Genomic DNA, 27315 nt, shown 5'->3' on the forward strand with positions numbered 1-27315 from the left:
CAGTGGTTCATGAATCTACATCCACTTAACTTTTAGTTCAACCCAACTATGAAAATTATTCAAGAGGCTTCAGTTCTCATGCTGGTTGGACTTTTCCATGAAAGATGTGTTGGTTGGGTGACAAGCTGCATGAACATGCAGACTTTCTCTGGAAGGATAGATTGCAAAGGGCCAACTAGATGTGCTGGGCGCTAAGTCCACAGATAGTCAGATGAAGAAGGCAAAACTATGGTACATGTCATAATTACGATTCTAACATGTGATTAATAACCTGACTTTGACTGAGATTGAAGAAGCTAGTAACACTTTGTCAAGGAATGTCTGAAATTTAATATCACAGGCCAGAACAACCTGGAATATAAGTGCTAAGGTAGCATAATGATGAATGACTAGTGCTGATTTTGAAAAGCATACTTTTGGGCTCAATTTGAGCCAATAGGTACCAATGCTTATAAAATTTGGACATGGAATGTGATTTCAAGGGATATACCAGGTTCGAATTCATGGCCTAACTAAGAAAGACCACAACTTCAGATTTATTTCTCATTTCTGGAATATATTTTAGTACCTGCTAGGAAGGGGATTTACATTCTCCTTGTCTCTTTGTAATTGATGAGAAAGTAAAGGAAGCTAGTCATCTATAGCATTATAAGTTGCTTGTGGAAGAGGACAACTGGTCTTCAAGATCCATAAGTGAAGCTGATTTCCTCCTAAAGAGAGAGGCCAAAATGCTAAAGGACTTTGGGAGCCATTTCTGCTCTTCATAGTTGTGTTTACCAGATTGTAAACATGGGTCTTTTCTTTTTCCTTAATTTTTCTACCGCTTTCTTAAAGGACATATTATTCTCTTTTGTGCTTTTCTTTTCTTTCTGTTTTTTTACTATTTTATTACTTTTCTTTTTCTTTATGCTTGGAATTCAACCTGGTGCCTCCCTATCCCCTCCAACCTCTTGCTTAGTGATATTTTTTTATTTCTATCAAATGAAAAAAAAAAGCCCACATATAATGAGATCCCTAGTGCATCGCATCATCTGGGATCTGTTTCTACCACTAGCAGAATGCCTACCTCTTTCAGTCTTCCGGATAGAATTCATTCAGCTTGTAAAAGTGGGATTAAACAATCAATTTCTGGGGGATCAAAAGTTATAAAACTTTGTAAGGAGGAGTTGATCCTTTTCGGATAATTTTGACCATGGTACAGGTCAGAATGTCTTTGATTAGGTGATACAAGGCATATTTATGGCTAAGATAAGTCAAAAAGTAGCATAAAATGGAAGGCAGTACATGAGAGAAGAGACAAAAAGCATGAGTGAGACAAATTTTGCTTTCTTTTAAAAAAGAACAATCATTTTCACACCTTATTTTCTGTTTTATACCAAAAAGAAAAAAATATTGATGGTCAAATGGACGGGTTGATAAAGCAGGCTGGAATCCTCAGACAATTAAAATACAGGACAGTTCTTACCACAGGAGGTATTCAATCTTGATTGAAAAAATAACTATAATTAAAATGAAAAATCACTGGCATGAAGGAGATTCTCAGAATTGAATGATCCACGGTAAGTAGAAGGCCTTTTTGTTGTATCCTACAGATGGAAGAATCTCAAATTGTGATTTAGTATGTGCATGAGCACATATACCATATACTAGAATTTCAAGTTCATGGACATTGACAAAAATTATTAACCAAGATGTAACTTTCAGTAACAGAAACACAATGTTCTAAATGTTGATTGTTGTTAATTACCTTACTATTCCATTGTTAGATTGACACCATGCTTTTACAAGTGTAGCAACATCCAGCCCATGTATTTAATGAAAATGATTATTCGATCAATATGGTCAGGACACCTACATTCTCCTTTTATCAACTAAAATTCCCATTTATTATAAACAAGCATCAAGGCATCAATGGAGAGGAATACCTGCATGATCATTTGCAAGAGATGCATACAAGTAATTGTGCTTGAAAGCCATCCACTGTTAGCACATATATCTATCATTGCCTGCACAATACGTATACTTTGATCCAATACTGACTTCAAGTCTGTGACATAGTCACTGATGGGCAACTCTAGCTGAGAAAAATGTGCCTGAATTCAAAAGTTCACATACTATTATAAGACCATAAAATAAAGGTGCTTGAAATGACCACCACTTCACATTTACCAATCCTTTGATAAAAGGTCTGGTCAGAGATGAACCTGACCTGAAATAGCAAATTTGCTTTGACATGTGGGTCATCTAGGCGATTCTTATCCACCATACATGGAACTTTCGCAGATAGTGCTTCATTGTAATTTTCCTATGAGCAACACAAGAAAATTTAGAGAAGGAAAAATGAGAAACAACACATAAGTTTCTTGTCCAGTGAAGTTTAACACGTGACCATGACTACTATCGATAAATCAGAGAGTTAGTGCATATGTGCAATTGATGATACTGATGCCAGAATTTACACAGATACGAGTTTGAGGGTCTACAAACCATAGAAAAGGTTCATGAAGATGCAGAATAAAATCTAGCTTATAACCAAAGGACTTTTTAGTACAACAAAAAACATTCTTTATTGGATATACAATTCACAAACACCTGCGTAATAAAGATCAAATCACAAAAGATAGCAGGACAAGTATAAGTTTTTATCTCCAGTTTAGTAACTAGAAAAAGAAACAGAACTTGCAATGAATAGCGGAGTTAAGAACTGAACTGAACTTTCATCTTTTGAAAAACTTCTTTGTTTCACAGCAAAGAGAATATCTTTGGCTGCCTTGCTGCAGTTCAAAACCAGGAGACATCCTATGTTCTTGAAGTTAAGCAAGGATTCTCCATTCAGGACTTCCATAAATACATTTCCTCATTCTCTCCTGAAAATCTGGCAGAAATTTTAGTTCTCCATTTTCTCAGAGGTCCACAATGAGTCCAAATTTTTGTTAAAAGATTCCATCCTGAGTGCATGGCTAATTGAATCTAGGACAAATTTAAAAGGAGCAATTGTAATATTACTTTGTTTTGGTAGTTAACAGACCACACCCCACCCCCCACCAAACAAAGAATTATCTCTGTAAAATACTGAGAAAAAAAAGAAGGGAAAAATCACTTGTCATGGCTGAACACTTTCCTCTCAGACACAAGACGTAAGGGACTTGTTCCCGCATGCTCTTTTCTGACTTAGCCTTAAACCCAAGTGCCCATGATCTTAACCTATGATGCTAATTGGAAGAACCCATTAAAAATATCAAAGCAAATAAAATTTATATGATATCACAAAAAATAAATAAATAAATAAATAAATTACAAGTCTTAGCCCAAGGTTTGGCTAAACCTAAGTTTTGATGATAACAAATAAAGACTTTGATTTAATGTTTAATTTCAAGGGTGATATAAAAGAAGATCACCTTGGATGAATAATGAAGAAACTATACAACTCAATGATGTAGAGCTAAGGTAGATCAAAGTGCACATCATGAAGAACTCATCAAGATCGAAGATTTATTTTTAGGTCAATTTCATGTAAAACTGGTGTGCACCAAGTTAGGAAGCATGTGATCATTTTGAGGCACCAAAACTCATCCAATTTAAATCAAATTGTTTTAAACCTTTTCAAAATTGTATGAAATATCTTTTCAAATGAAAACGACTTTAAAATTAGGTAATTCATGTCTAAAAGATTTTCAAATCATAAGGAGTTTGTTTAGTTGGTTTTCCCTGAGTTTGTTTAATTGGGTGATTGACCAATTGAGGAGGTTTTGGCAAAGGGAGAAAGTAGTGGCTATTGGTCAAGGAAAACCTCTGCCAGTCGTGTAATAGGTCGACTGATCACTCAACCATCCAATTGACCTGTAGAAAACAAAATGTGTCTACCCACTCTTTTCTAATTGAAACTCCTATTTAAAGCTCTCCAAGTGCATTTATGAATGAGAGGAATCTTGAGTAATCATTGTTACATCATTTATTAAGCTTTAAAGAGTATTTAAATGCATCCTTCATTAGATTTGCTAATCCATACATAATGAACCTTAATCCTAGTTTTTATTGTATCCTTGAGCTTCAAAATTGCAAACTAGGAGGATTACTTGTGAGGTTTCATTCTTGTAAGCTTGAGAAAGTTTGTATCAAGTGTGAGGTATCACTTGAGAGAAATTGTTGAAGGCCCATTGGAGTCAAAGAATCAAAGTGTAAGAAGTTTTAAAGGCTTTGAATTGAAAGTTGATAGCGGAGCCCTTGGCTTGGGATTGAAGTTAGAGGAGAGTGGATGTAGACGGGTTGTGTCAAACCACATTAAACGGAGCTTGCATCTCTCTTACCCTCTTTCTCCTTATTTTATTTATTAATATTAGTGCTATTTGCATTTAAATTTGTTAAAATTTATTTAAAGAGACTGATTGATACCCAATTCAAACCACACCCAACCAAACCCAACACCCCACCCCCCTCTCTTTCCTCCCCCTCTTCTCTCTTGGGTGATTACCTAGGTTTGCTAATTAAATTGACTTCACAACAGGGACTTTGAAGTTACTTTCTTGAATAAGATGTTATTCTCTTATGTGAAATGACATCCTTGATTTTAAACAAAATCCATAAAACTTCTACTCCATCCTGTTCCATACTAATTAGGTAGTCTATGTGAAGTTGTTTTCATCATTCTACTCCATCTTGGTCGATACTAATTGCTAAGCCTTATAACACCATGTCTTTCCTCAAAGCATCAAAACAAAGAACCCAGTAAAAGGAACAACCCAATTTTGTGGTAATATTAAAAATTTGGTAGAACCACTCATCAAACCTTGATGAGCCTATTTCCTAAGGATTCATCCATGAAATGGGAGCAATGGAATCTCCCTCAACTACAAGATTGGAAAGGCCTGAAGCTTTAGCCTACAAATAGCCCTCTAGGATGGTTAGAATCACAGTCCCAATAGTGGAACTCTAATCTGCAGGTTTAGACTAGGTCTTTATCACAGTACTGCACTGATTTCTAAGCACTCCTTCAGCCCTTAGCTGCCTTGGGATATACCCAAGGAACATCCATCAAAGTTTAATTTGACATAACCTGTAGGAAGCAATGACCATACACGAAAAGTCTTCTTAGGCAACCTCTTGGACCTGCATACAAGGTTCCAATTGCTCAAAGGAGTGCCCATGAAGGCTTCATTAATAGAGGCCCAAAGAGAGGAAGAAAAGTAAAACAAGTTCTAACAAAATATACTGTCCTTCAAATATCCCAAAAAATCCTCACAGTACTTTTTTGCCCTATAGCCCAAATCAAATTGAGGCTTGCAATGTTTCATAGAACCTTGATCCTAGGCCAACCCCCCAAAAGCCCTAAAAGAAATTATCAACTCATTTAATCTCAAAAAGGATGAATAATCTGTGCCACGGGCACATGACAATTGGACAATGAAGGCATTTGCTTGTAGAGCATATCATTGGTATTAACCTTCTTAAGGATCATATTTACTCCTTCCTAAACATGTCCAATCTTTCCTCTATAACTGGTACAGAAGGTGGGGCCCAACATTGTTCACTTGACCTAAATTGTGATAGGCAATTCACTTGGCATAGTTCTCATTGTTCACATGCTCTCCATCACACTTCCATTGATTGTGTATATATGATAATTGTTTTGACTCTAGAGACAGTTGTTGTTGTTTCTTTAAGGACCCTATCCCAAGCTTTTTTTTAAAATAAATAAATAAATACCTTATTTCTTCTTCTATCCAAACATTTCATTAATTGATATAGCATCAACAGTGATCTACCTGCCATGGCACCAAACTAATTATATGATTAACATGTTTCATATTTTAGTATTTGATTCAGCACTCTCTCCTTTAGTTTTCACAGTATGAATCAAACATTTCATGTATTGCATTTATTCATATACGTGCCTATGTATGTATATGTGTTCTCTATGAAAAATGACATCAAAATTCATTGCAATTTGAACTAAAATGAAGAAAAATGAGTTATTCTTCAGGAAGTATAAGACACAAAATAATAGTCTCTAAGAATGTGATGCAACACACAATCATTATTAGTTTCTATTTTAAATTCATCATTAGTTTCTATTTTCTACATCATTAGTTTCTATTTTAGGTTCATTATTAGTTTCCTATTTTAAGTTTCCTATTTCAATTATTTCTTTTATTTTTGCATTACAAACATTATTTAAAGACTTGTTGTAATTGTTAGGAGTTGAATATAATTTTTCAGAATTATTCCATAATTTTCAGATCCTATTGTGATCTTTGTGTTTGTTCTTGAGTGTTTTTCTGTTTCGTTTCAAAACAAACCTTCCGCTGCCCCAAAATTGGTATCAAAGCAAGAATTTTTACCTCGATCTGATGGCTAGCGACAATTCTAGTGGAAAACGAACCATCAACAACAAACGGTTCGAAATTGAGCAACGACTCAACAGGATCGACGAAACTCCTTGCAACCTCACGCAAATGGTGACTGTGTTGATTGTTGAAGGGAAACGCGAACCCATGGAGCGACGACTAGACCAGTGTGGTGACTAGCAAGAGGATTGCTACGACGATTGACGTCGGTCATAGATCAGGCCAGAAATCAATGGCAAATGAGCGATTCGTGCGGGTCCAACCACAAATCGCAATTTTCGCGAGCCCCTTCCATTATGAGTGTTTGAGCGTCAGAATCGGGGAGCTCTTAGGCGGCGTGATGACGACGACCTCTGGCGAGGGGTTTTTGATGAACAAAATGAGTTTTGTCCACCTTTTCGAGATGGTGATGATTTTCAACTTCCACAGTAGAGGAATATTCAACAAAGGCATCAACGGAGGTTGAGTTATTCATCTAGAGAAGAAAATGATTTTTGTTTCAATTATTAGGCTAACAATCGAAGTCAAAATAACCAAGAGTTTAAGATAAAGATGGATTTACCAAGTTTCAACGATCGACTACACATTGAAGATTTTCTTGATTGGGTCCATATTGTAGAAAACTTTTTTGACTATTTGAATATTTTAGAAAAAAATCAAGTAAAGCTCGTGGCATATAAGTTGAAAGATGAAGCTTCTACATGGTAGGAACAACTTCAATATAATCGTCAATGATAAGAAAAACGTGTTCATACCTGGCCTAAGATGAAATGGTTATTACAAGGGTGATTTCTCCCTCCGGATTATGAACAATTTTTATACCAACAATATCAAAATTGTCGACAAGCCAACCGGACTGTGAACGAATACACGGAGGAATTTCATCAATTAAATGCCTGAGTTAATTTGTTTGAGACGAAGTATCAATGAATTGCTCGTTATATTAGGAGCCTAAAGTTAGTTATTCAAGATCGAATGGCTCTTCAAGGGGTTTGGACCATGACAAATGCAACTAATTTGGTGATGAAAGTAGAAAATCATATCAATAGGTCCACGATGCACACTCATGGTAACTTTTGTCGACCAACCCAAGAAACTTCTTTTGCTCCAAATGGGTCAACAACTTCGGGTAGCAATGATAACAACAATAAAGATGCCCCTTCAACTCAAAATTCGACGCAGAATCAAAGTGGAACTTCAATTCCTATTCGATCTAATACTCAAGGCTGAAACCAACAGCAACAACGAATCAATAATGACCCTTATGCGCGTCCAAATCTAGTGCAACCAATCAGGCCATCTTTCAAATAATTACCCGAACAGATGATCTATTAACTTTGTAGAATAAGGTGGCAGTGAAGAGGATTAGGTTCTTGACGAAGATATTTACGAGGGTGCTGAGTTTGTAGAAGGAAATGTGGGAGAAAAAGTGGTGTGCATCGTCCAACGACTTTTGTTTATCCTAAAGAAGCCAAACGACTCTCAACGACATAAAATATTCCGGACTCGATGCACTATTTGTAATAAAGCGTGCAACGTGATCATTGACAGTGGCAATAGCAAGAATGTTGTTTCCAAGGCTTTGGTGAAAGCACTAAATTTAAAGACTAAGAAACACCCTTCTCCATACAAGATTGCATGGATTAAGAAGGACCCAGAAGTTCAAATGCTAGAAGTTTGCAAAAGTCCTTTGTCGATCAAGAAGTATTACAAAGACGAGATCGTATATGACATGGTGGATATGGACGCTTGTCATATTTTATTAGGAAGGTTGTGGCACTATGATGTTGATGCCACTTATTTATTTTTTTAATCAAAACAAAATATATGTATTAATAGAGAAAAAAGGCATGAGAAGAATGAGAAATCCTCCCTAATAAGTACAAACTTGATAAAAAAAACTAAGTAAACCTTCACTAACCAAGGAAGGCTATACAAGAGATACAAAAGGTTGCATGATCAAAAGAATTAAGTAAACCTCCACTAACCCAATGAGGGCTATGCAAAAGGAACGAAAGGCCTATACAAGTAAAATAATCTTGACCCTATAGCCCAACCCTAGGGTGTACACAACTAAAGCCAACTAAGTTGGATTACACTCAAAGGATAGGGTTTTAAAATGTCTATACAGTAAGCCTAGAAAGAAACATGAAAATGAATTTGATCCCACATCATCTTTAGAATCTTCCGAATGTCCTCGAAAATCTTAGCATTTTTCTCTCTCCACACAATCCATAGGAGAGAGAAAGACGCGATCCTCTAAAGAGTATTGCCTCTAATAGAATTCCCAAAACACTTGAAGGAGATCACCAACATAACGCAAATACTACTAGGTTGAACCCACTCCATTCCAGCTTGTGAAAAGATTCTATGCCACAATCCCAACGTAATCGGACAATGTTAGAAAAGATGATCAATCGTCTCTCTGCTCCTCCTACAAAGGATGCACCAATTAGGGCTAAGGGCTTTGAAAGGTCTTCTTAACTGCAACATGTCATTGATATTTATCTTCTTATGAGCCACTAACCAAGCAAAGGCCTTGACCTTAGAGGAGACTTTTGAGTTCCACAAAAAATTAGTTGGGTAGAAAGGAATAGAATTTGAGACACTGGCTAAGGCTGAAAAAAAAAAAAAAATTAACTGAGAAAATTCCGGAAGAGGACGGAATCCAAGCTTTCGCATCTGGAACTGAAGGAGTCAAATAAACAAGGAAAAGTAAGGATTTTAGTTTTTCAAGATCCACAATCTCCTCATCAGTTAGGTTGCGTCTAAATACTAGATTCTAGGACAAAGAAGTGTTATTTCCCAAAATAGCTGAAATAGGATGAGTTTTAATGGTGGTGATTCTGAACAGTCTTGGAAATTGTAAACAAAGAGGTTGGTTCTCCCACCAAAGATCTTCCTAAAAACGAATTTTGGTCTCATCAGCTACCACAAAACGAATGTGTAGAAAAAATTTGAAAAAAATGAGCAATGGCTTTCCAGGGGCAACAATGTAACCATCTAATTATATTGTTGGCATCCCATCCATTAGGATGTGTCCCATAGATACTCAAGATAACCTGATGCCAAAGGGCAGAGGTAGTACCTCCAAAGTCACTTCCCTAATAAAGCTTGGTTCCTCAGAGAGATTTTCCCAAACACTAACCCGCTAGACTCCTTAGGCTTACAGACCATGTCCCAATTGACCAAATGATCCTTTTTACCCTCCCTAAAATTTGACCACAAAAAATCTCTTTGTAATTTTTCAATCCTTAAAGCTATTAAAACTGGAACCTTGAAAAGAGAAAGAAAATAGTATGGGATGTGTGACAAACAAAACTAAATAACGGTGATTCTTCCTCCTAAGGACAAAAAGGTTTTTTCCATCCATCCAACCTCCTAGAGACTATCCAACACTGGATCCCAAAAGGCGACCGAATTTGGATTTCCTCCCAAAGGGAGACCCAAATACGATAAAGGTCAATCAAAGACTGCACACTCAAGCAAAGAAGCCTACCTTGCAGTTTAGTCTTGACTAATGTTGATTCCCGAAAGAGTGCTCTTATTTAGATTGATCCTTAGCCCTAATAACCGCCCAAACACCAATAGAATTAACTTGAGAGAATGCAACTCTTCAAATGATGCTCTAAAAAAATATGGTGCTATCCGCAAATTGTAAATGAGACACTTGGATCCTATTTCTGCCCATTAGAAACCTCTCAAATAAACATGTCTCCTCCGCTCTCACAATCAATCTACTTAAAACATCAACCACAAAGGTGAAAAGAAAAAGGGAAAGGGGATTGTAAATGATGCCACTTATAAGGGTCGAAATAATACTTTTGTTTTTTGGTGGTTTGACAAGAAGATTGTTTTGATGCCATAGTCTCAATCATCAAAAAACAATTCGATTACTAAGAAAGATAAGTTGCTATTCACCAACATAACAAGCCTAGATTTCTTTAAGCAAGTCAAGGATCCAAATTTTGTTGTAGCATTGGTGGTTAAGGGCCAATCTGAAGCAACTATTAATATCCCCACCAAGGTTCAAGAGGTACTTGCTGATTTTCCTGATTTATCTCCTAATGAATTACCTAATGAGTTACCTCCTATGCGAAATATTCAACACCATATCGACTTAGTACCTAGAGCTAGTTTGCCTAACTTGCCACATTATCGTATGAGCCCAACTGAGCATGAAGAGTTGCAGCAACAACTTAACGAGTTGCTTGATAAAGGCTTGATTCGTGAGAACATGAGTCCTTGTGCAGTCCCAGCTTTACTCACCCCAAAGAAGGACGGTAGTTGGCACATGTGTGTGGACAATCGCACTATCAACAAAATAGCGGTCAAGTATCGTTTTCCTATCCCACATCTTAATAACATGCTTGACAAGTTAGAAGGTGTTGTGGTGTTTTCCAAACTTGATTTACGAGGTGACTATCACCAGATTCGTATTGGACCAGGAAATGAGTGGAATATGACTTTCGAGACTAAAGATGGCCTTTATGAATAGCTAGTGATGCCAATTTGGGCTATTACATGCGCCAAGCACTTTCATGTGGTTGATGAACCAGGTTCTTCGTCCATTTATTGGAAAATTTGTGGTGGTTTATTTTGATGATATTCTCATCTATGGTAAGAACGTGGAAGAGCACTTATCACATTTCAAGGAAGTTCTTTTAGCCTTACAAGCTAATAAATTATATATCAATCTTAAGAAGTGTAGCTTTATGACTAGCCATCTTCTATTCCTTGGATTTATAGTGGGAAAGAATGGTATTCAAGTTGATGAGACGAAGGTGAAGGCAATTCGGGAATGGCCAGCTCTTAAAACTGTGCATGAAGTGCAAAGTTTCCACAATTTAGCTACTTTTTACAAGCGTTTTATTCGAGGATTTAGCACAATCGTCCATTACCGATTGTTTGAAGAAAGACAAGTTCCAATGGGGTAAAGCACAAAAGACAACTTTGAATCGATAAAAGCAAAGTTATGCACTATGCCAGTGTTCGTACTCCCCAATTTTGAGAAAGTGTTTGAGGTTGAATGTGATGCATCAGTTCTGGGAATTGGGGTTGTCTTATCTCAAGAGGGTCGCCCAATGGAATTTTTTAGTGAAAAGGTTAGTGAGCCTCGACAAAAGTGATCCACCTATGAGCCTTCAATTTTATGCAGTTGTTCGAGCCTTAAAGCATTGGGAGCATTATTTGTTTCATCAAGAGTTTGTGCTATTTACGAATCATCAAGCTTTAAAGTTCATCAATTCTCAAAAGACGATGAATCGAATGCATGCTCGATGGATTGCCTTTTATAGAAGTTCACTTTTGTTATCAAACATAAGTCTAGCCAACAGAATAAAGTAGTTGATGCATTGAGTCGACGAGCCTTTTTACTAGCCACAATTAGTACCAAGGTGGTGGGGTTTGATTATTTGAAGGATACTTATGCTGTTGATGAGGATTTTGGTGGCATATGGGCGCGATGCAACAATAAGGAGTTTGTTACTGACATCTTTATTTAATATGGATTTTTATTTTGAGGTACACAATTATGTATCCCTCATTCCTCTTTACATGAACATTTAATTAGAGAATTGCATGTTGGTGGACTAGGAGGACATGTTGGCTGGGATAAAACAATCAGCTTGGTAGATGAGAGATTTTATTGGCCCCAACTTAAACGGGATGTTGGGCGTTTCGTTCAGCGTTGCCTAGTGTGTCAGAAAGCTAAGGGACAAGTTCAAAATACTGGTCTTTATACTCCTTTACCTGTTCCAGAGACAATTTGGCAAGATTTAATTATGGATTTTGTTCTTGGCCTCCCAAGAACTCAACGTGGAGTTGATTCAGTTTTGGTTGTAGTTGACCAATTTTTTAAGATGGTTCACTTTCTTCCTTGTAAAAAGACTTCGAATGCTTCTTATGTGGCCAATTTATTTTTCCGTGAAATTGTTCACCTGCATGGCATTCTTCGTTCCATAACTTCAAATAGGGATGTGAAATTCCTTAGTCATTTTTGGAGAACTCTATGGAAATTGTTTGACACTTCTTTGAAGTATAGTAACACGAGCCATCCCCAGACTGAGGTGGCTAATCACACTCTTGGCAATATGATACAATCTGTTAGTGGAGATAAATCGAAGCAATAGGATGTTGCCCTTCCACAAATTGAGTTTGCTTTTAATAGTATGCCTAATCGTTCTACCAAGAAGACTCCTTTTGAAGTTGTCTACACTAGTGTTCCAAGGCATATAGTGGATTTGATTCGTCTTCCCCTTTCTCATGATGTCAATCCTAATGCAGAGGAGTTTGCAGAGCGTATTCAACAGATTCATCTAGAAGTGAAGAAGAATTTAGAAAAGGTTAATCTTCATTACAAAATTGTTGCAGACCAACATCAGCGCCTTAAGTTGTTCAATGAAGGTGATCTAGTAATGGTCTATCTCCGTAAAAATCATTTTCCTACTTGCACATACAATAATGCTTACAAGATTGGTCCTTTTCGAGTCCTTCAGAAGATTGGAGATAATGCTTACAAGATTGATCTTCTAGCCGATATAAACATTTCCAATACTTTCAACGTTGTTGATGTCTTTGAATACTTTCCCTCGGATGAGTTTTCTTTGCAGCCACAAAACTTGAGGATGAGTTTTCTTCAAGTGGAGGGGATTGATGCAACACACAATCATCATTAGTTTCTATTTTTAGTTTCCTATATAATTAGTTTATATTTTAAGTTCATCATTAGTTTCCTACATCATTAGTTTCTATTTTAGATTCATCATTAGTTTCCTATTTGAAGTTTCTTATTTTAGTTATTTCCTTTATTTTTGCATTACAAACATTATTTAAAAACTTATTATAATTGTTAGGAGTTAAATATAATTTTTCAGAATTATTCCCTAATTTTCAGATCCTATTGTGATCTTTGTGTTTGTTCTTTAATTTTATTTTTTTTTGTTTCGTTTCAAAACAAACCTTTCGTTGCACCAGAATGAAGAAAGAGAAAACAAAAACCATAAAGATGCACAAACCCTCTCAAGGTGGCATAAACTCCTCTACGAACGCCTTTAGCCTAGAACCCCCTGGTTTACCCAAAGAGTGAGCTAACTAATTAGCTGAGTGAGGAATCCACCTGAAGGAGCAACCCAACTCAGCAGACAAGACATTTTCTGCAATAAAGACTCCTTCATTCCTATATTCCTTGGATCCTATAATTCCTCTTCCAAATAACTACTTTTGAGACTCTGTATACATGCATGCATAAAAAACAGAGACAAGAAATTCTGTCAAAATGTACAAAACCTGATCAATACCAACAAGCTGAATATTAACTGTTCCAGTGCATAAGCAAAACAAGCTCTGCAACACAGGAAAGTGACAAAAATGTACAAGCCCAAGAAAGCACTATAATAGCATAGAGAGAATCCAGCAAAGGAATTAGAAAAACACAGCCATTTCACTGTTGAAAAGTGAGATATATGTTAGTTTGTGGCCAAGGGAATAAGGAAATAAAACCCAAATTTGATGACAACTGCATTTTTATCCAATGCAAGTACAGTATACCTATATATTATAATGTTACTAACACCAAGCATAAATATTTTCTGATATTCATCTGAAGAGGTAAATATACAAATCTGGGCATATCCTAATCAGAAAATTACCTCATTATGCCGCACAGGAAGCTCATCATACTCAGAAGCACCAGATAGAATATGAAGGAAAACCTGAGATACAGATCATTTTCAATGAAAAACAGTCTGAAGGAAAACAGAAAAAATAAATAAAGAGGATTAAATTAACAATACATTGGAACAGTTACTTACTTCAAGTGATGTATCAGGGCCTATGTTAGAACCAAACATTGACACAGTCATGTAGCTAAGGTAATACTGAGATGCTATTGAACCTAACATCATAGGCTCGACATTATCTTCATTCATCTGGATGCATCCACTGTCTTCCAGATCCTCGAAAGTGTTTTGCACTAACCTGCCAAAAATATGGACAAAGAAGATAGAACTGTCATCAAAAGGAAAGAAAATTTCCTAATAGAAGAACTTCCATGGAATCAGTATGGCAATATTACCGTGACAAGTATGAACTTAGAATCTCAGGGTCTGTATCATCTAAGCCATAATAAGCTGGGTTAACCATCTGTCACATGGATTTGTTGCTCAGAACTTTTAAAGAAGACAAAGAACAAGAACTTTTGGAATAAGTGCAAAATCATCAATACTTGGGCATGTTTTGTCATCTAAGATTCTATAGGAATAGAAGAAGAAACACAATTTGAGAAGTCCAATAATTTTCTAGATGTTGCAGTGTCAAATACAAAATCTTTCACTTTTCTCATGTATGACAGCATTTTTCTTACTAGTCTGCGAAATAAATAAGTCCAGGTGAGATAATGCATGGCGTCCTCTTTATGACAAATTGTTCCAGAAACTATCTCTGCATTGATGTGATCATGAAAGTGCTCCCTCAGACTACTCTCAACTGGAAATGGTTCATAAAGGAACTGCAAATAGAAAAGATCACAAGTTGTTCCAGGAAGTTTAGCAACAAATATCGCTCAATGATCATGCATTTCTTTTATTATAATAACAACAAAACTTTATTTCATTGACCTTTTTATAAAAGCTCTTTTTAGGTTCATGAACAAGAATGACTGCTTTCCCATGTTGGTCATATTGTGGTCGGCCTGCACGCCCCATCATTTGCAAGATATCTGTGATAGGAAAGTCAACATATCTTTTGGCCTTTCCGTCATAAAACTCTGTTCCCTGGATGAGAAATAGAAGTTATGTTAAAACAATGTTAGTCACAAGGTGTCAAAGGAGATCCTGCAAAGTAACAGATTCTCACAGAAAAACCAATTTAAATATATATCTATCCACTTGATTTAAGATCTAGATAACATTACATCCAAATTTCAAAAGAAAAATAGTTGACTTAAGCCAGTACCTGAACTGAGTTACCCTTAGTAGTTGATGTGATAAGACCGGTTTGAAAATAAAAAGTCAACTGAGGGTTATTTATGTTTTAAAAGGTAAAATATCCATAAGCTGATACATAATAGGGTAATTACAGCCAACTTCTACAGTAGGCTCCCTTTCCATAAGATGTTCACAAGAACTAGGGCAGTAAATAATGTGTTCTATCAACTTCCAGTCCAGTTAATTGATTTAGAGGGTGGATGTTTGATAAAGCAACTTAATGACTTTATATGAATTAATAACTTAATTTAAGTCATTAACTAAATTAAATATGTTTGGAAAAATAACTTATTGTCATAAGTTAAGAGTTAAAAATAACTTTAAGTATTAAGTCAAAATAATTAACTTATTATGAATCTTAAATCTCTTTTGCCCTAATTTCCCACATTTAGTGAGAGCCTCTTATGGATCTAGAAGACTATAACTCCACATTTATACCTCATTTTTTATAATAAATAACTATTTTATGCATCTACAAGACTTTTAATATGGATGTTTAACAAATAAATTTATTCCTTGAGATTAAAGAAAGTAAATATTAGTTAAAATTAACAAGAGTAAATATGAAAATTTGATGATTTAGAAAAAAAATTAACTCTAGAAAAAAAAACATTTATACTTACAATAAAAATCAAGTAATAATTACTAAACCTAAGTTAAGCAAAAGGTGTAATCAGTTTGTTATGTTCTCAAAACCATTTACTAAAGAAAATGCAGGAAAAGAAAAAGAATTTACTCACCCCTCTTCAGGAGTTCATACCAACATTAACAGCTATAAATAATAAATATATACATATATATATAAGCATACAATATATAGCTTTGCCTCACCTTGATTATAACTAGATGAGCTGGAAGGTTTACACCCCAGGCTAGTGTGCTAGTACAAACCAAGACCTATCAATATATAGAGGTGAAAATGCCTAGTCAATAAAATGAGTGAGAACATACCTTCATTTTTTAAGGTTTGTCTTCTCCAAATAAAAATTACTGAACAGGTGACAAGGAAGAACCTGAATCTTGTTGTTTGAAAAAAGCTCCTCAACCAGAGATCTGTCTTTGTCATTTAATCCTGCATGGTGTAGCCCAATGCCAAATTGCAAGGTGTGCCTTAGGTTCTGATCAGTAACCTGAGAAAGAACCATCTGTAGTGCTTCTTCTGGCATGCTCAGAAATTGCCTTGGGTGTTCATCCGAAGCTGCAAACTTCAATTACATAAAAAGAAAAAACAAGAACTGTAAGTCTCAACAGTGACAGAACAATTTATTTTCCTAACTGGTTGTTTGATGTCACCTGAATAAGATCTAGTGCAGTAAGCCTTGTCTGGCGACGAGATGAAACAAATATAAGAACTGGTTTCATAGGAGAATGGGTGCAAATGGCAGCATATGCTGGTTTATTCATGCTATTCATCCTTGGGCAGTAAAATTTACCAGGGTATCCCTGTTCATGAAAAGTGACATTAGAGTGATAACACAACAGTTGTAAATACAAGATCTTCAACCAAATCAACCATACCCAGAGGTAGTAATTAGAACAAAGAAAAGCCAGTCTAACCAATCTAACACCCATCAAGAAAAAAATTTTAGTTGGATGAGATACCATGACAAACATAAATCAAGTTCTGTAGGTCTTTTTTTTCTTTTTTTCTTTGGTGTAGTAATTATAAATTATACAGTAAAACAAGTCATTCCATCAATTTTCTAATCAAGATTTCTTTTATCAGACATCAGTAGCAGGTGGCCCATGTATTCAGCCCTACCTCTCCTGGTTTTATATTTTTCAGTTTTTATAGGATAGGATAAACGCTTCTTCCCTTCAACCCTCTTCAAAATATCTAAAGAATTGTTCATGCTAACATGACCACATATTTGGCCTGTTCCTTGTACATTCATACTTATCCCCCACATTGGAGAATACGAAGTCAAGCTTTCAATTCATTATATAGAACATCAATGGAGGAATCTCAACTTCCTAGCTCTCAAATTTTCCATTGAGAAATTCCATGAGGAATAGAAAAATATATATCACAGAAAAGGATCGTTGATCCATTGTTCAAGCTTAATCTACTGAGATATATATTTTTTTTTTAATTTAAGTTATAACTAACAAGATCTACGGAAAGAGAATAGGAAGAAAAAAAATATCAACTTATGATAAAGCTCTGTTTTCTTAAAAAAATATATAAATATGTTACATTGTCCAAGCTTTTTCTGTAAAATCTTTTACATGTAAATTCACCCTTTTTCCCTTGTTTTTCCAGTGTTCAGTTAGAAGCTTGAAAATGTGCATACTCATTGCCGTTCTAGGAAGTACTTCCACACAAAGAGTCAACAATAAATTCATTATGAGGGAGAAAAAGGCCAAAATAAAAACAAGATCCAACGCCATTCCCCAGAAACCTGATCTATGTCCCCTCATGAGATGTTCAGACAATAGGACATAGGAGATAAGACATCCAAACCCAAACCCTAAACCAACCATCCATTTGCCTGCTCAAGTATCTGAGCCTTGAAATATAATCCTTTACCCCTCCTTAATTTCTTTGCTTCTCCCTTTGAAAAAATCCTCCTTGCAGACCCTATAGAAATTATGAAGGAAATGAAACCAAGACACCCAAACCCAAATCTGAAAGAAACTCCACTTTCTGGTTTCAGGTTTTGCAGGCCAAAAGCAAAGCCCTGATTTCCAGCTTCCTGGTGTTCTTCCCCCTCTTCCTCTCCTTCACTCATTCCAGTGACAATCTTTTGCAATCTTATTGAAATTTTACAAGCCACACCTCAATCTGACAAACCCTGATAGATGATGATCTATCAAATTTGTGATTTCTCATGGAACTGATAATGGCAAATCAGAAACCGCTTGTTTTCCTAAAGTGAAGCAATAATTAACTTGATTAAAGAAAAAAAGTCATTTCAAAGAGTTGACCAACCTTGTTGACAAAAAGGAATGTGAAATATGAAGCTTTTTTTTTTTTTTTTTGATGAGAAACAATAGTATAGTATATTAAAGTAAGAATAAGTACAATAGAAGGATGAGTAATCCTCCAAAAAACTACATAAAAAGAGAGTAGGAACCTCTAAAGTACAAGTAAATCTATACAACTATGAGGTTCCACAAACCATGTCCCATGTGGGAATATACAAAAATAATCTATACTTGCTAACCCACACCCTTGGAACTACACACCAACATCCAATCAAGTTGGATCATATTAAGGGGAATACCCTTAAAAGTTGTAGTCCAAGAGGCCCAAAAGGAGGCTAAAAAATGACTTATGTTCCGAAGACCCTCTGAAGTTCTCACCTTGTTCTCAAAAATCCTAGTATTTCTTTCACGCACACAACTCACATCAAAGCAAGACAAACGAACTGCCACAACACCTTGCCTCTAATGGTACTTCTCAATCCTTTGTATGAGATAATCATCATGTCGCATATACTCCTAGGAGGAACTTAATCCATATGAGCCAAGCTGAATAGTCTGTCATAGGCCCAAACTCAAAGGACAATGTAAGAAGATATGGTCTACCATTTCACCACTCTCCATATGCAATAAAAAAAACATCAGGACTAAGGGCTTTGTAGGATCTTCTAAGTTGTAACATGTCATTGATGTTTACCTTCTTGTGTGCCACTAACCAAGCAAAAGATCTAACCTTAAATGGGGCTTGCAATTTCCAAACAAAATCAGTAGTGAATGATGGAATTAGATCAATATGGTTGAACAAGACTCAAAAGAACAATTTTACTGTAAATAAACCTGAAAAAAAATGGGAACCAAGCTCTTATATCAGGACTAGATGGAAATAAGTGCAAATGAGAAAGAAAGGACATCAGTCTTTCAAGATTTCCTATCTCAAAATTAGAAAGATTGCGACAGAAGTTTAAATTCCAAGAGAAAGGATTAGTGGACCCGAGAACTAATGAAATAGTGAGGTTTTTAACTGTGACAATTCTTAATAGACTTGCAAATTGAGAACACAAAGGTTGATCCCCCCACCACAAGTCTTCCCATAAATGAATTCTTGTCCCATCTCCCACCACCAACTGAGTATATCTAGAAAAATCTTGAAAGACTTGTGCAATGGTCTTCCAAGGACAACGATGTGACCACTTAACTATAGTGTTGGCATCTCACCCATTAGTATGTATCCCATAAATGCTTAGAATAACCTAATGCCAAAGAGCAAAACTTTCCTTAGGAAATCTCCATAGCCATTTCCCTAATAGAGCACAATTCCTTACAGAAATCTTCCCAAACCCTAACCCCCTTCCCCCTTAGACTTACACAGTAAGTCCCAACTAACGAGATGGTCTCGCTTGTCCTCCCCAACCCTTGAGCATAGAAAATCCCTATGCATTTATGAAGTATGAAGCATTGTAGTGATTTACTAAGGGTATGAAATGACTCGAAGTAATTTACTAGATGAATCAGTTGCTGAAAGAATGCCCCCTCATTTTTGGATACAAACACTTAACAAAACCTTAATTTACAAGATAAGAAACATTGTGAAATGTGAGAAAAACTTTGGGCTTCTTATTAACCTAGTTGAAAAGAAGAAGAATAATCATTTTATTCATTTAGTACAGATTTCCAAGAACCATGAATTACTCAAAATATCTCTTTGTGTATTTTCTTATAGGTTTTCTTTTTATTTTTCATTTTTCTCTGTTGCTAGTACACAAAATAAAAACAGGAACCTCTCCCATCCTAACTCCAACCCCTTGCCACTTGGGCTTGGCCTCAAGGGCACCATATCATTTTATGTATATTCCTCAAGGCATCTTATTCTCTTGACATATGTCCACTTCATCAAAATAAACTTAAGAGTTGGCACCTATCTTCATTCAAAAGAATAATAAGTACAATGCAACAATAGAAAATGAAAATCAGGGTTGATATGAAAGCTAGTTGATGTTGAAAGAACCATAATGCATGCAAAATACTGCCTCCACTTACCTGGATATGAACTTCAAGAGGGACAGGCCTCACACTAGGCTTGAAATTGAAGAGTCCAATTTCACCAACACCCAACCAGTCAGCCAAGTCACTAAGTACAGATAAGTGTGTGAGAAAATTAGTAAATGAGATAACAGCCAATGAACACAAAAGCACCTAATATCCCACAAATAATCTAACCACATGCAAGAGAATGTTAAGGTGACAAGCCAAAATTTATTCTTCCTGAATTCCAAATCTCTTTGTAGATCCCAAAACCCCAAAATCAAACCAAACCAACCCCTCCTCCCCTCCCCTCCCACTCCCATGCCACCCCTACCACCAAAAATCATCGACTAAAAAAGAAAAAGACTCAATTTGATTACAAATTAAAACAAAACAACCAAGGTATAGTATCTTGGTTAAAAAAGAAAAAGGAAATACTTGAATAGATCTCTAAACGAAAAGAGAATAATTTTTTTGTTGGTTAAAATCTTCCATTATTTGTAGTTCTTTTTTTTTCTTTCTTTTTCTCATAGAAATCGACAAGTCTTTTGTTCTTACATGTAATGTTTTTGTTCTCATAGTTCAAATATGCAGTATCAGTTGTTGACTCCATTGGTTGCGAAACAAATCAGTCTACACATCATGGATAAATATTGAATGACATATGATACACTAGTTAAAAAGCTCAAAAGATTCTAAAAAAAATATTGAAAATTTTGACAAAGATAATTACAATTTAATGTAGTTAAACAAAATAATAAAAAAACAACTATCGCGTATGAAATTATCTAAATAGTTATACAAGCATGTGTTCATATAGTTCAAAGTATCAGCTAAGATCAATACACCTCAGCCAAGTCGTATTGATCGTAGCCACGGTTGCGATAAATCCAAGATGCTTGTTGTGCAATTCAGTAATAACTCAATCCCAACTTGAATATAAATCACTTCATTCGACCAACTCATGAGACAACTAGGAGTCACAACCCCATGACCCGGATCCAATGAAAATGGACAAAAAAGATAGAGAATCACTACAGTTCTCAAAGATGTTTCTCATCAAATAAGAAAAAATGTCTCAATCCATAAGTAGGAACAAGAAATTCCAAATGATTTATTTTCAAACAATTATTGACTTGTTAGCAATCACATTTCTTTTTATTCTTCTCATTTTTTGTTTTCAAGATATACCAATTATAAAAAATTGGTATTGAGTACAAAATGGATAATGGTAATATTTTAAGAGTTTTTCAATTCTTAACACTATCAAAAACGAATCTGAAAACCCATGCTTCTATGACTATTCAAATCATTTCACTTCTTAACACTATCGATTCATGGAACAAGAAATTCAAAATGATTTATTTTCAAACAATTATTGACTTGTTAGCGATCACATTTCTTTTTATTTTCAAGATATACCAATTACCAAAAATTGGTAGAGTACAAAATGGATATGGTACTGTTTTAAGAGTTTTTCAATTCTTAACACTATCAAAAACGAACCTGAAAACCCAAGCTTTTATGACTATGTAAATCATTTCAATTCTTAACACTATCAAAAACACATCTGAACCCATGCTTTTATGACTATTTAATTTTAATTAATTTTTTGAAAATTTCCATTATTTTTTTAAAGAATTTTTTGAGCTTTTTTAACTAATATATAGTGCATATCACTTGATATCAATCAGAGATGCTGAGATCAATCCCCCTTAAGACTTGCCAAGTCAGCAACCAATGTTGTTAAGCCTGAACGATGTGTTCAAATTGATTTATAATTATATTAAGAGTTGAAAAACTCTTAAGACATTACCATACTCATTTTTATATTCAATACCAAGTTATGATAATTGGCATATCTGGAAAATAAAGAAATGAAAATAATTAATATTTGTTTGAAGATAAATCATTTTGAATTTCTTGATTGATAAGAGAAATTTCTGATAAATGTAGAGATTCTCTATCATTTTTCTTCCATTTGCTTTGGATCCAAGCAATGATGTTGGGATTCCAAGTTATCTTGCAAGTTAGTTGAGTCAAGTGATTCAAATCCAAGTCAAGACCAAGTTATTGGGCTAACAGTATATATCAAGCTAACCTACACTTGGGCTAAAGCCCTAACACCTACCTCATGGGCAGCCTACTTTGGGCTTGTGCGTGAGCTCAATAAACGAGGGTAATAAATATCAGTAAGGTTTGAACATATTAACTGCACATGACCTGTAAACTAAGGCTCAAATGCCCTATTAAGTTACCAATTGATCAAACTTACTATTAGGTAATGGGGCAACCATGTAGATCAATTTAATTTACACTTGAACTAACGCATTAACAATGTTATAATCTATATATGCTCCTATTACATTAGTGTTGAATCAGTACATCATTTAACAGAAATGCAAATCTATAATGCTGGAATGGTATGTACAATTTGTGTTGCCAATATCTCATAGTTGGAAAATGTACATTATATCTTCCAAATCTGATACAAGAGGCCATGGTAGTGAAGTCCTGGAGAACAGGGGATATTCTGAAGATTCAATTAAGCGTGAGTATATAGACATACCCTGCATTTGCTAAAGCAGTTGAAAGTCCTACAAACCGCACTGTCCTCTCTGTTTGTGATGATATGTATCTCATCCTTGAAACAATAACCTGGAGTCAAACAGTTCTTTGGTGAGATTTACAAGTAAGTTACAGTTATGAAAACAGTTTGTAGGCTACTAAAATGAGGATGATTAACATAACAGCTTTAAGGAACATAATGAAAGAAGGATAGATGCATCTTGTCTAACATCCCAAACATTCTAGACAATAGTTTTATACAATTGTCAGATGTAAATATAAATTCCTCCTCACTTCGATTAAGAGAATCTCTATTTTTAAGTCTTTTCAGACAATGGAGGTTTGAAGTGTCTCATCTGCTTTACCACCTCATATTCCCCCTTTTTAAAATTTGGATACACATGTCAAAAATGATTTGTCAATGTCAAAATTCTTCCATTACTTGGAAGACTAAAAGAGAGAGAATCATACACTTATCTCAACAAGATGAAGATAAACCTATTCCAACCACTGATAAATGTGGCTCCCACATATGCTCAAGGACCTAATAGACCATTGATATATATATATATGTGTGTGTGTGTGTGTGTGTGTGTGTGTGTGAGCATGCACATGTGTGTCTTCATCCTTATCTCTACCCCTTGCCACCTGAGCCAGACCTTAAGGCCCAATAAACCACTGAATAATTGAACTTTCAGAATTAGTGTCTAATGTATTTTGTTTTCAGAGCATGGCAATAATTAAAAATCAAAATTTATTATTCATGACTTAACCAATTAAACTAATAAAAGTACCATGTAAAATATCAAATTCTGAGAACATAGATTCTAATATAAACTAAGTGATTCAAAAATATGTTATAGCAACTAGTAAGTAAATACCTCAAGAATGGGTCCACGATCAGCTCCAAGTAAGTGGATCTCATCCAAAATCATAAGCCCGACCTAGATATCAAATTTCACAGGTTTAAATGCAGCCAACAAATATGATTAGTTTGTGTACTAATTAAAGGTACAATGGCAATTCCCCAAAGAGATAGAAGTAAACAAATAACAATTTTCACCTTTTTAACATAGCCTCGATTATGCCAGTTACGACTGATACCGTCCCATTTTTCGGGCGTAGAAATTATGATATCTGCTGACATGAGGGCCATCAAGTCTGGAGTATAATCCCCAGTCATCTCAACCTGACAGAAACAATGTATTAATACCCATACCAGATGTTTTCATTGCCTATGCATGGTTAAAAGTAAAAAACATCACCATCTCTTTTCCAAGTTGAGAGACAATACGCTTTTTCCAATCAATCATTCTTTCCCGAACAATAGCCTTCAGAGGTGCTATGTAAATAACCTGCATTAAGGCAACAATTTAACCATGTCCTTGCATTTTGTAATATGGGACATAAAACATTCAGAAAAACTGTTAACAGAAAGTAAGGATGTGCAATTTAAGCACACATTGGACCTGGATAACAAGAGACTTAATTCATTGTTCTCTGTGACAGTTGTTATACTTTGGTGGAGCATGTAAAACAAGTGGAGGGACTGTTAACACAAATTATGGATATTCAATTTAAGCAGACATTGGACCTGTATAACAAGCGACCTAAGTCACTGTTTTCTGTGAAGTTTGTTTTACTTTCCATTTCATAGGGAAAACCAAACAAGGAGCAAACAGAAAAGGATCTATAAAAGAGGGGTGATAGATCCTTCATGGGAGAAAAACCAGAAAAACAACATAATGCCCAACAACAATTATAAAGGGCATTATAGACTTGAGAGATCTATTTCTTCTTTTATCCAAAAACCTTCCTACTAGATCTTTTCGTTTTTTTAATCTCTGTGTGTGTGTGTGTGTGTGTGTCTTTTATAAACAAGCATATTCATTGCGTTGAATGCAAAGAGGGGTGAGCATTCCTTCCAAGGTGTAAAATTTCTGATTGGAAGTATAAATGTAAGGCTCCACATAAACTTAAGACTACCAACACAAATTATAGCAATGTACACATGATAAAACCACTCTATACACTCAATGAAGGAAAAGGTCTCCAACAAAAGAAGCTAAGTCTTTTGCTCCTCACTTGGCTAATTGGTTAACAACTTGATTAGCTGAGCAAGAAACCCAAAAGGAGGAGCATCCCAGCTCATTAGAAATATCAATTATTTTGCAGAGTCAACCATCTAACTTCCGTGAGTCTCTTTCCTATTGGACACCCAAGACACAAGAATAGAAAAATCTCCCTCCACATTTAGGTTGGACAGACACAAAGCTTTAGCTTGCAACAAAGCCTCTAGTAATGCCAGTATCTTTGCCTCCATAGTTGAACCCACTACAGCAAATTTAGAGTAAGCCCTTGGTGTTATACCTGAATGATCTCCGAGCAAGCTTCCCATACCTAATTACCCAGGAGAACACAGAGAACACCCATCAAAATTAACTCTATTGAACCTACCAGAGGTAACCAATCAAGCATAGTCTTCCCATGTCATTTCTTGGAGTAGCAAGCATTTCTCTAATCTAGCAACAGTAGGTTTAAAGGAGAACCCACAAGCTCCATGGGTTGAAAACCTCTAGGCAAGAAATTGGCATACCAGTATTAGATTCAGTTCCTCTCTATTGCAACAATCAAGCAGCCATTCATGTTGCTAGCAATCCTATTTTTCATGAATGAACAAAAAACACATGTAGGTAGATTGTCAGTGCATTCCCTCAAATCTGGAGAAAGGAATCTTTACTCCATTTGTATCATTAATGAATCAACTAACCAACATATTCACCAAAGCCCTTTCAAGATTGTCAGGGAAATTCTAAAAAAGATTGTAGGAGAATTTTTTAGAATATTTTTTATTTATCTCCTTTTGTTTTACTTTTATAGGCTCATAAATACCATTGTAACTTGATTCAGAATATACAGAAAAATATGAGATATATTCTATTCTTTTCAACAAGGACCAAATTTTATTTGAAACCTCCAAAGCCACCTTAAACTAGAAGCAAATAACAGCCACTAAATTCCAAAATGTTGCTGAGGATTTGAGTTAGAACTGATGGCAGTTTGATCCGATATGCATAAGCTATAGAAGGTACATTCTGGCAAGAACATGACAAGTAGTATAGTTTAACATGTAGTCCTAAAAGGCATGCAAATCTTACAACAATCATTAAACTTAAAGCAAGAATAGAGCCAAACATTTGGTCAACCCTTCAGACCTTAACTTCACCTTTTGCCTAAGATTAGAGGCATTGCACTACAATACAATTTTCATAGCCTGAAGTACATGACTCAACATTGTTAAGCATTGTACAAAATGAAAATTATCACTGAAATCCCAAATGAGGCCCATGTATCATTAAAGTGAAAAGATCAACAAATTTACCTTCATATCAGGCTGAGTGTTGAAGAGATGAAGCATAGCAAGCTCAGCAGATATCGTTTTTCCACTTCCAGTAGGAGCTCCTAAGAGGACATTGTTGTCTGTGTGATACAGGACATGAAAAGTCTGCAACTTCCCAGCAAAAGCATTAAATCAAAAGGTCCAGTGTGATGAATAAAACCTGAAACCATGAAGAATAAATCCAGAAAACTAGGGGAAGGTCACTGAGTGCAAACCTGTGTTTGAATGGGATTGAAGTGTGAAAATTTGTACAAGAGTTCATACGTTCTGTTGCCAAGTGAAGTCACAGGAAGAGGTTTCAAATCTAGAAGTTCTGTGTGGGAAGTACGAGCCTGAATGGACCGGTATTTATATAAGACACGTCATTAATAGGAGAAAGAAACCACAAAATCACCATCCTATTGAATCCTATTAAAATAAGGAAAAGAATATAAAATATAAAACCTCTGGCAGTGCTAGATTATGGAAAGATATAGTGTAGAAGGCCTCTGCCTGCAACCAAGAATCAGAAACAGCACGAATGTAGTATTGAGGTGGATGTGGTTCAAATATTGGCACAGTGAACGAAAGCTTCTGAGGCTCCCCTCTTGCCATCCGCTTTGTCAGTGTGAAATTCTCAGAGTGGTAGATGTGGTCATTGTCAGAGTCCTGTTTAAAATAGTTGATTAAGCCTCTAATTCAGATTTAGTAAACATTATCAAGTAGAATACATAAACAGCAATGTTATCACAACAGTTTGTATTTGAAGCCATGGGTTGATCTGCAAGTGCATTGAAAATTGAAATAAAGAAATTCTCTACCGACTGCATTATAGGTTGCACCTAACTCACAGTATAAATCACCATGCCTTTATTGTATAAATGCTCAAAACATGACTTCACATCTAAGCCATCTTAATATGTACTAGCTGCATTTTTGCAACAAAAATAAGACAAATAAAGAAGAAAACATTGGATTCATTTTACAACTACAATTTCATGTCAGACTGCTAGTCACTTCTTTGAATACGGTCAACAAAAATCAAGCCTAATATCTGGAAATTCTTTTAAATTCAGAAAAAAAAAAACATAAA

At 35.4% G+C, this 27315-nt stretch overlaps 1 protein-coding gene across 2 annotated transcripts in view; it reads right to left on the reverse strand.

Moving 5' to 3' along the window:
• Positions 1 to 27315, reverse strand: part of LOC100251846 (DExH-box ATP-dependent RNA helicase DExH14) — a 56911-nt gene that overhangs the window by 4103 nt on the left and 25493 nt on the right. For both annotated transcript variants that reach the window (XM_002284093.4, XM_010664950.3), the window contains 18 exons: positions 26688 to 26891; positions 26459 to 26575; positions 26226 to 26348; positions 24109 to 24198; positions 23907 to 24032; positions 23725 to 23787; positions 22845 to 22933; positions 20291 to 20381; positions 16622 to 16771; positions 16342 to 16533; positions 16160 to 16225; positions 14960 to 15115; positions 14707 to 14850; positions 14419 to 14486; positions 14156 to 14321; positions 13994 to 14056; positions 2210 to 2305; positions 1926 to 2093 (listed from right to left, as the gene is read on the reverse strand). In XM_002284093.4, the coding sequence (XP_002284129.1) occupies positions 1926 to 2093; positions 2210 to 2305; positions 13994 to 14056; positions 14156 to 14321; positions 14419 to 14486; positions 14707 to 14850; positions 14960 to 15115; positions 16160 to 16225; positions 16342 to 16533; positions 16622 to 16771; positions 20291 to 20381; positions 22845 to 22933; positions 23725 to 23787; positions 23907 to 24032; positions 24109 to 24198; positions 26226 to 26348; positions 26459 to 26575; positions 26688 to 26891 (2172 nt within the window). The remainder of the gene's footprint in view (positions 1 to 1925; positions 2094 to 2209; positions 2306 to 13993; positions 14057 to 14155; positions 14322 to 14418; positions 14487 to 14706; positions 14851 to 14959; positions 15116 to 16159; positions 16226 to 16341; positions 16534 to 16621; positions 16772 to 20290; positions 20382 to 22844; positions 22934 to 23724; positions 23788 to 23906; positions 24033 to 24108; positions 24199 to 26225; positions 26349 to 26458; positions 26576 to 26687; positions 26892 to 27315) is intronic.

Source organism: Vitis vinifera, chromosome 17 (genome assembly GCF_030704535.1).
Source record: "Vitis vinifera cultivar Pinot Noir 40024 chromosome 17, ASM3070453v1".
Classification (NCBI taxonomy): domain Eukaryota; kingdom Viridiplantae; phylum Streptophyta; class Magnoliopsida; order Vitales; family Vitaceae; genus Vitis; species Vitis vinifera.